Below are 8,923 nucleotides of genomic sequence, written 5' to 3'. Positions count from 1 at the left end.
TAACCATTTAAAAATATATATATATATATATTTACGAAAGATATATATTACAATATGCAATTATATTAGAATGACGGTGTAGATATTGCATAATAATAAATAAATAAACTAACCCTATCAAATTAGCTATTCCCTATCCAAAAGAACAATGAAATACAGGGTTGACCTAATTTAAATTTTAAATAGACAATGTAACTCAATCTAAAATTCTTTATATTGAAAAAATTATCCTTCTCAATTTCTCCAGTCTGGGCATTAAACCCACCTCAGGGCCTCAACCCCACCCAAAAGCCCAAGTCCAAAAATCATTGATTCCGAAGCCTACAAAATACCAACTCCTTCGAATCCCCCCACCTTCACTGTCTCTGTCTGTCTCTCGTGTCGAGGTCTTCGTCTTTGCAACCTTTTTTTTAGTACGACTTTGCGACTTTATGACTTCACCCAACCCCAGTCGGTCTTTCAAATTTTCAACAACAAATCCCATTTCCATTTCTATGCTCAATCAATGCTCGCATTCTCTTGCTCGATCTCTGTTTCAATCTATTAACCCGTATATCCTGTGAGACACAGAGTGACAGAGTGAAGGGTTGGGTTGAGACGTTGATCACGCACCATGTCTGACATTGTCAACGAGGCTTGGAGGAAATATCTCCTGCAGCTTCAGCTTCACCCTCTTAGAACCAAGGTTCCTTTCATTCTTGATTGAATACCATTCGTTTAACTACACCACGCTCTGTAACATCTTTTTCTATATTTTTACCTGTTGTTCAACATTCATTTGTGCCTTTTTTTATTTATTTCGGTTAAAGATGATACTTCATGGTTGTTTTTTGCTTAAACTTTTTGGGTTGCTAGGCAATTACAGCTGGATTTTTAGCTGGGTGTAGTGATACAGTCGCCCAAAAGATTTCTGGGATCAAGAAGCTTCAACTGAAAAGATTACTTCTTGTCATGGTACGCAAACTTTGTTTGTACATTCTTTAATTTGTTTACTTTCATGTGGAATGGATCAAACTCGTAACCTCAATCTGCTGAACGAGAAAAAAACGAATTTTATTCCTGTTTTTATGTTGTTTTCTTTTCCATGAATTGATAAAATCAGGTGACCATTCAAATGGCTGTATCAGTCATTTAGGCCCAGTTAAGGCCTTGGCTTTCGATCATACAAACTATAGAAGAGTCTATAAATATGGAGTTTCTTGAATTCGTAGTCTTTTTCCATAAATTGTTAGCCAGTTGTTGTACTTGTCTCTGCTAATTGAAAACTTAAATTGTTTTGCCAGCTCTATGGGTTTGCATATGCTGGGCCTTTCGGGCATTTCCTCCACAAGTTGATGGATATAATTTTCAAAGGGAAGAAGGGCAACAAAACTGTTGTGAAGAAGGTACTATGTTCTACGTTCATATTCTTTGTTAGCCGATTAATTTATATTCTTGTACTTGATTCAAGCGATTTTGAACTCATTTAAATGGGCCTTTTGTTCGGCTCTAGCCTATTTGCAAATATGTGATTAAGTATTGATGGATGGCGTTCTATTATTAGGTGTTATTGGAACAGTTAACTTCCTCTCCGTGGAACAACCTTTTCTTTATGATCTATTATGGTTTGGTAGTAGAAGGTATGTGCATTGATGAAGTAATTTCCGCTACGGCTTGCTTAGTTCCTAATGTTTACTTCTGTCTTATCAATTGAGCTTTACTGCCTTTACATACGATGGATTAAATATTTGTCAGTTCATGAAGTATATAATATTGCAAGATGTGGAAATGATGTTCTTGCTTGTGTTATCATGGACTGCGTAAAAGAAGAAAAATGGAAAAGATACATATTTATGCTTCCAAAGCATAGTTGTGATTGAATATAAATATGTTCTCTGTGTATGTGGCTTAGTCGGATTTGGGTTTTTTTTCCCTTTTTTTTTTTGGTGGGGGGGGGGGGGGGGGGGGGGGGGGGGGGGGGGGGGGGGGGGGGGGGGGGGGGGGGGGGGGGGGGGGGGGGGTGATCATGCCAATGCTCAAACTGTCAATCTTTCATTATGAAAGACCCCCTAAAAGCCTTACTCAGCACTGATGGGGGGCAAAAACTTACACTCTAATAAGAGCAGCCACTCAATGACTGGGTAATAAGATTCACCTTGAATGTTTTTTTTTTTTTTTTTGGAATTTTATCCTTGGCCAGTTCACAGAATAACACTGCATGAAGAATTAATGCTTTTTTCCATCAGAATTCCGTGTTGAGAAACACCTTCTTAAACTTAAAGACGAATGTAATCCTATAGTCTCATATTGCAGGAAGACGGTGGGGTTTAGTCAAGAATAAAGTTAGAAAGGACTACCCCTCTGTTCAGTTAACAGCCTGGAAGGTATGATGAGTATTATTATTGTTTGATATGCAAGCCTACTTGTTAAATTGGAAACACTAAAGCTCTGACATTGGTGGCTTGCAGTTTTGGCCTATAGTTGGTTGGGTGAATTACCAGTACATGCCGTTTCAATTCCGTGTTATATTCCACAGCTTTGTTGCCTCATGCTGGTATGGTCGTAATCTTTTAATTTCACCTGCTTTTATTAAGTATTTTCCATCTTAAACCTGTGTGCAAGAATGAACAGTCATGTAAACAATTAGTATATACCCTTGAACTTCAAAAGTGCCAAGAGATTGGCACAACACACATAGCTTTAGAGGCATCTTAATTCTGGACTTGATGAGTTCCAGAATGGAATGAAGAAAGAACCTGATAGGTTAATTGCATGTATTAGAAAGTTTTTAAGAAAGCTTGAAGGAAGCCTGCTTACAACAACCATGTTGTACATGGTCATTTATGTAAATAATGCTTGATAAATGCTACAATTTCCTAATTAGAAGAGCCAGAGCATTATTGCTAGAATTTACTGCTCTGAACGAGCACATATTCCTTGTACTGGGGGAAGATCTGGAATTGAAGGATTTATAAAAAATTCTTCAATTCATAAGGAACGCCTATGGCCAGATCTAAATCATAAGGAGCATCATCATGAGCCATTTGGAGGATATTCGAGACTAGTTTTTCTTTTTGCCCACCTATTTGGAAGAAAGCCGAGTCTCCCTCTGCCTCAAAAGCCTTGGAATAGTTGCTATTTAAAACTTAATAGGCAGCATGACAGCCTCTTGCAGTGCCTGTTTGGAATTCTCAAGGCCGACCACATCATTCCACTTCACATTTAATTTTTTTTTTTTTTTTTTAATTAGCACCGGGTGTCTGTGAACAAAGTCTTGACTAGTCTTGGGGTGCACAGGCCCTCGCCACATTTGGTTAATTTCTCCCTAATTCTCACGGAACCAAGACCTGCCCTGAGCTTAGCTTGTTCATGATCCTCCCAATCTTTACCTTCTCCACCCTTTGATTTTTTACTTGGTCAAAGTAGAGACTATCCCAGAAGGGCTTGACAACGACTGGTGGAGTTGACTCAGCAATACCTTTTAGGTGTCATCTGTCTGCAGCAACCGCTCAGGTGTACATTGGGACTTCCAAGTAGTGAGTCTGTTCGTGCAATTCATGCCCATTAAAACTCGAGGGAATACCAAGTGGTTGTCATATGGCAAACATTTGAAATTCTGCTGTTTCCTTCGGATTCCTGCTGGAATGACAAAAAATGTGATGCAAATGTTTGAATACGATATCACTGTTGGGAACGACCAAGCGCGTGGCTTCTGGTCTTCTTCATCATTAGGAAAAAGAAAAAATATTGCAGTAATTATCATGCATTGATTAAGTTGGTAGTAATATAGTATGTATACGCATATATACATGCAAATAACATCGTACAAGTATGCTCGTATTACCGAATGTAGTTAATAATGTCTGTGGAATATTTAGTAGTTAGCACTGACTCAGTCCCTTTTCTGCTCCCTTTTCTGCTTGTTAACTTCAGGGCGATCTTTCTGAATCTGAAAGCCAGATCTGTTGCAATTAAGAAGGCATAGAATGAAGAAATTTTCTTATGTTTGGTTTGTAGATTTCGCCTGTCGTGTGGTATTATTGAAGTTCCCACTTGTTGTGCTTGATTGGTATTTAGGCTTGGGTGGTTGGGTATTATAGCAAAGAAATAACCAGCGCATCGTTGGGTTGTTTATCGTTTGAAGATTTACAATCATTGCCAACCCCTAATAATCCCACAAAACAAAACCTGCAATTGACAATCAGGATCAAAAAAAAAAAAAAAAAAAATAGCCAAGTAAATTCACAATTAAACAAAATCTACGTGGCGCGCCGTGAACCGCATGCGTCGTGCTAATAGTTCGACGTAAACTTCTCGTGCGTGCTGTTATGTATATATAAAAAACATAAGATATTAATGAGTTTAAATGGTTTGTAAATAGTAAAATAAAAATTGAATTATTTATTATATTTTGTGTAATAATCTGAGAAAGTTATAACGATGAGATGAGTTGAGATGAATTGAGGTAGGTTTTAAATTCAAACGAGGCCTAAGATCTATTGGGTGATGCATCCAAACTTGAGTTAACCAAATGTCAGTGTCTAGTCAAATTTCGGTTAACTTTTATTAAAGGAGCCTGCATTGGAGTAGTCAAAACTCTAATATTCTACTTTTAGCTACAGTAAAATAAACAATTCTCTAAATTTGGATAGTTATTGTTCATCTTTAAAATAATATTTTATGATAAAAATATTCTCCAAGTTGGCAAAATGTGTTTGTTAGATAATTGTGTTGAGGAAAAAAATAGTTAAAAAATAATAATTTTAAGTAAAAGTTAAATTATTAATTAATATATAGAGTGAATTAGTAAAATATAAAATATATATTATTAAAATATATAATATTATATTATTATTTTGATTTTGAAATGGATAATTTAATGTGAATTAATATCTCCAATAATTCTGATTTTAACCAAAATCTCAAACCTTTAATCAAATTTAGCAGAGTCCTCGTATTATATAAGAGTCTAAATAAAGGTCTCAAGCTAGCTGCCAGCTATTGCGTTCGAGTTGTTTGGTGGGACTTTCTTTTTGGTTTTTCAATTCTTGGAGTATTCATATAAAAACAAGAAATGGGATACTTTTAAAGTGACTTAAGAAAGGAGCATGAATAAAGGACCAAAGTTGTTTTTACACTTTTAAAGTGACTTAAGAAAGGAGCATGAATAAAGGACTAAAGTTATTTTTACACTTTTAAAGTATTCGCATTTAGTGCGGCAAAGCATGTTTTTTCTTATATTTTTGGAGAAAGTTTAGGATTTTTATCCCAAATCCTCTTCCAGTCGAGTCCCTAAAATGGAGATCAACTATTCGAATACTACAGCAATTTCTCCATATTTGGGAATCTATTGTACATCCTCAAATCTGATTTCGTGTTTTTCTCGTCGTTGGTCCCGCGTCTCCTTCTCTTCGACCGTTTGGTGCTCTTGTCCTTTGTGGCTAGATTCATCCCTTCTCTCTCACACAAATTGATCTGTTCGACTTCCTCCATGACTAGACTTTGTGAGAATCGGGATTCTCCATGGCTGGCCACCGAGCTTCTCTATCGCATTTCATTTTTGGGATCCTCCATGGCAGGATTCCGTCATTTTCTCTCGCGCAAATCCAACACTAAAATTGCTTACCCATATGTATGCTTTGTAGTGAGATCTGTTCTTGCTTGTGTTTTTTTTTTTTTTGAGTTTTTCTTGCAAGTTACATACATGTACTCAGAGATTGGGATTTGCTATGCACTCATTTGGGGTTATTTGATGTATTGAATTGCTTGCTAAAAAAAAAACCCTAACTTTTTATGAGCCTCTGCTGTGGGATTGGGATTTGCTATTGTTGTGATTTTGGTGATTTGGTGCTCTAATTTGTTTTTGTTTGTGCTGTTTTTAGATTTTTCTTGCAGTTTACATACATGTGATCAGAGATTGGGATTTGCTATGCACTAATTTAGGGCTATTTGGTGCACTGATCTGTAAATTGCTTGCTCGGAAAAAAAAAACCCTAGCTTTTTATAAGCATGTGTTGTTGGATTGGAATTTGCTATTGTTGTGATTTGGTCTATTTGGTGCACTGATCTGTTCTTGCTTGTGATGTTTTTGGATTTTTTGAGGAATTTATAAGCATGTGTTGTTGGATTAGGATTTGCTATTATTGTGATTTTGTCCATTTGGTATACTAATATGTTCTTGCTTGTGCTGTTTTTGGATTTTTTCAAGAATTTACAAGCATGTGTTGTTGGATTAGGATTTGCTATTGCTGTGATTTTGTCTATTTGGTACACAGATTTGTTCTTGCTTATGTTGTTTTCAGATTTTTCTTGCAATTTACAAGCATCTGCTTAAAGATTGGGATTTGCTTTTGTTGTGATCTTGTCTTTTTAGTGCACTGATATGTTCTTACTTTCTTGAAAAAAAACCATAGCTTTTTACAAATACTCCCATCAATGAATTAATATGTGAGTTTGATTTTTAATTAAAAATTGACAAAAACATTAGTTCGTAGCTTTCTTTGTTCTTTCTTATTTGTTATTGCCAACTCAAAACCCTAGCTTTTTTTGAGATTGAGATTTTTGTGCACTAATCTGGTTGGGTTTTCAGTGCTATATTTGCATTGAAATTGGTTTTGAAGGTGTTGTTTTTGCATTGTTTGTGCTATTGTTGTACTGTTTTTGCATGTGCGATGCTATTGCCAAAACTATTTTTGCATGTCTAATGTTATTCCACGATGTTGTTTTTCACTGTTGGTGTGCCGTTTGTGCACTAAAATTGGTATTCAATGATGCTATTTTTGCACATAAATTGGTACTAGTTTGTTGTTTTTGCACTGAAATTGCAACTAGGGGTGCAATTTTTGCACTGTTTGTGTTATTGGTGTGTTGTTTTTGCATGTGTAGTGCTATTGCCAAAACTATTTTTGCATTGAATTTGCTATTTCACTGATAAGAAAGTTGGCAGCCAGTCTAGTGAGCATGTTTTATAATTTAAATCTCCAAAGAGCATGTTTTATGTTGATTTTTATGTCCTTTATCACCTTTATCTTTATTTTCATTATGAATTTCACCTCTGTTGGGTCCTTTACAGCGTTTGGTACTGATCAATAATTGGGCTACATGTCTACTGTAAGGTTGTGATGATGGTTGTAATTTGTGTTCGGGAGGGGGTTAATTCACAAGTGTTAATGGGGCCCGATCGATATGGCAGGGTAATCCTAACTCAGATGGTCATTTTGCATTTTGTTATAGTTTTCACAAAAGGCAATCGGGGTTTAAAGTTTTGTAGCCATTCGAGGTTGGGCTTCTGGCTTATGAATGCTGTAAATAGAAAAAATCATTTTAAACCCCATGGAACACACATTCGATATGCGGCACTAGATGCGAATACTCCTATTTAGCATGATGATTTTTGCTGATTTTGCATGCTGTTTAGATTTGCTTTGGTTCTTTGTTGAATTTTGTAAATTAAATTTATTGGTGTTATGTTGTGCTAAAGAAGTAATGTAGCTCAGTTTTCTTTGTTAGATTAACCCCCTCGGCTGTGATGATGAGAAAACATCGTGGGGACATAGAAAATTTAGTACATACCTCCATGGCATGGTAACCCAGACGGCTAACAAATAGTGGCTGGCAACCGATTGTTGCAGTCATTAAAGGGTGTCAATTTTCCTATATGTTACCATTTAGTTCTTGAGCCGGTTAGCAAAATCACGTTCTCTATTTTTCTTGTTTGGTATAATTTTAGTTGTGTATCCCTTAGTTGTGATGATCACACAGTTGAGTTAATGGTTTGGGTATGTTGGAGGACTTTGCAAGAGAAAGTTGAGTGTCGAAAATAAAAATGTTCACTGTTTGTCTACAAACTTGAAGCAAAACAAAAGATAACACTATCCAATGTCTGGGTCAAGTAGTAGCACTAGCAATATCTCACACTCAGCAAACTATCTGCAATATGTATACTCAATATGTTATTGTGGTATTAAAGCATCTCAACGAACTGCTCATACTGAGAATAATAAGGGGCGCCGATTTTTCGGTTGTGTAAACTATGAGATAATTTTGCAAATTATTAATGGCCTGATTTTTATGAATTATTGTAGTACCCTCTCATTTACAAATTTCAATATTTGTCAACTGGGCAAGCTTGCGGGTTTTTTTGTTAGTGTGATCTTGAAATACAAGCATATGGTCAAAAGACAATTCATCGATTAAAAATCGAGTTTCACAAGATACAAGCCTCAATGGACATCCAAACCTTTAGACATTGAGTAGAAACTAATTTAGAGAGGCGAAAGAGAAAACTAGTGAAAACGAGTTTGATTATTGTAATTACGATGTTGTGGTTATTTGTTTTGGTAATTTATTTTAAAAAATTCTTAACAATCTTATGTTGACATGTAATAAACTTTTGGATTTGGTGTACGGGCATTTTCAATGTATATAATTATAACATTATTTCATTCACGACACATGCAATTTGAGTTTTGAGGCTAGTGTGAATGGGCAATAGTAGTACTTGTATGGTGATATTTATTTGTTACAAATACAATACCGTTATTATTATTTATACTTTTGCAATTCTTGTCATTTATTTATTGGTTATAAATAAAATATCATTTGAGTAGGTAAATATTAATTATTTTTAAAATCGTAAAAATTTTGTCACTATTCTCATGCTAAAAAATCAGCTTCGTGTTCAATAATTAAATTTATGTAGAAGTTAATATTGATTAACTTAGGAAAAAGATAAAAGATATAGTAGTTAAGATTGCAAATGGAAGTAAGAGAAAAAAATAATAGAGAATGAATAGAGAAATAATATTTTAATATAATAGAGAATTTATAAGAATTGAGATGTAGGAAGTTTTTGAAAGATTAATAAAATTTAGGATCAAATTTATGGAATTGTGTATTTGAATTAAAATTTAAAGAATTTTATAGGGAAAGATATGTAAATGCT

General features: G+C 35.0%; 1 protein-coding gene across 1 annotated transcript; it reads left to right on the top strand.

Moving 5' to 3' along the window:
* The first annotated feature begins 430 nt into the window (after positions 1-430).
* LOC121241518 (peroxisomal membrane protein PMP22-like) lies at positions 431-4,113 on the top strand. The gene is made up of 7 exons (XM_041139314.1): positions 431-685; positions 856-954; positions 1,284-1,385; positions 1,544-1,619; positions 2,293-2,363; positions 2,448-2,533; positions 3,913-4,113. The coding sequence occupies exons 1-7, from the start codon at positions 614-616 to the stop codon at positions 3,962-3,964; spliced, it is 558 nt and encodes a 185-aa protein (XP_040995248.1). The 5' UTR covers positions 431-613; the 3' UTR covers positions 3,965-4,113.
* Positions 4,114-8,923: the final 4,810 nt, after the last annotated feature.

The sequence above is a fragment of the Juglans microcarpa x Juglans regia genome, chromosome 1D (assembly GCF_004785595.1).
Source record: "Juglans microcarpa x Juglans regia isolate MS1-56 chromosome 1D, Jm3101_v1.0, whole genome shotgun sequence".
In the NCBI taxonomy this organism is placed as follows: domain Eukaryota; kingdom Viridiplantae; phylum Streptophyta; class Magnoliopsida; order Fagales; family Juglandaceae; genus Juglans; species Juglans microcarpa x Juglans regia.
The sequence above is the reverse complement of the archived record's forward strand: the minus strand, read 5'-3'. Positions and strand labels throughout refer to the sequence as shown.

Excerpts from the sequence above, each read along its gene's own strand:
- LOC121241518 (XM_041139314.1), top strand. The coding sequence starts at position 614 with ATGTCTGACATTGTCAACGAGGCTTGGAGGAAATATCTCCTGCAGCTT. Across the intron at positions 686-855 it reads TTCACCCTCTTAGAACCAAG|GCAATTACAGCTGGATTTTT; the intron begins GTTCCTTTCATT and ends TTGGGTTGCTAG. Across the intron at positions 1,620-2,292 it reads TTATGGTTTGGTAGTAGAAG|GAAGACGGTGGGGTTTAGTC; the intron begins GTATGTGCATTG and ends CTCATATTGCAG.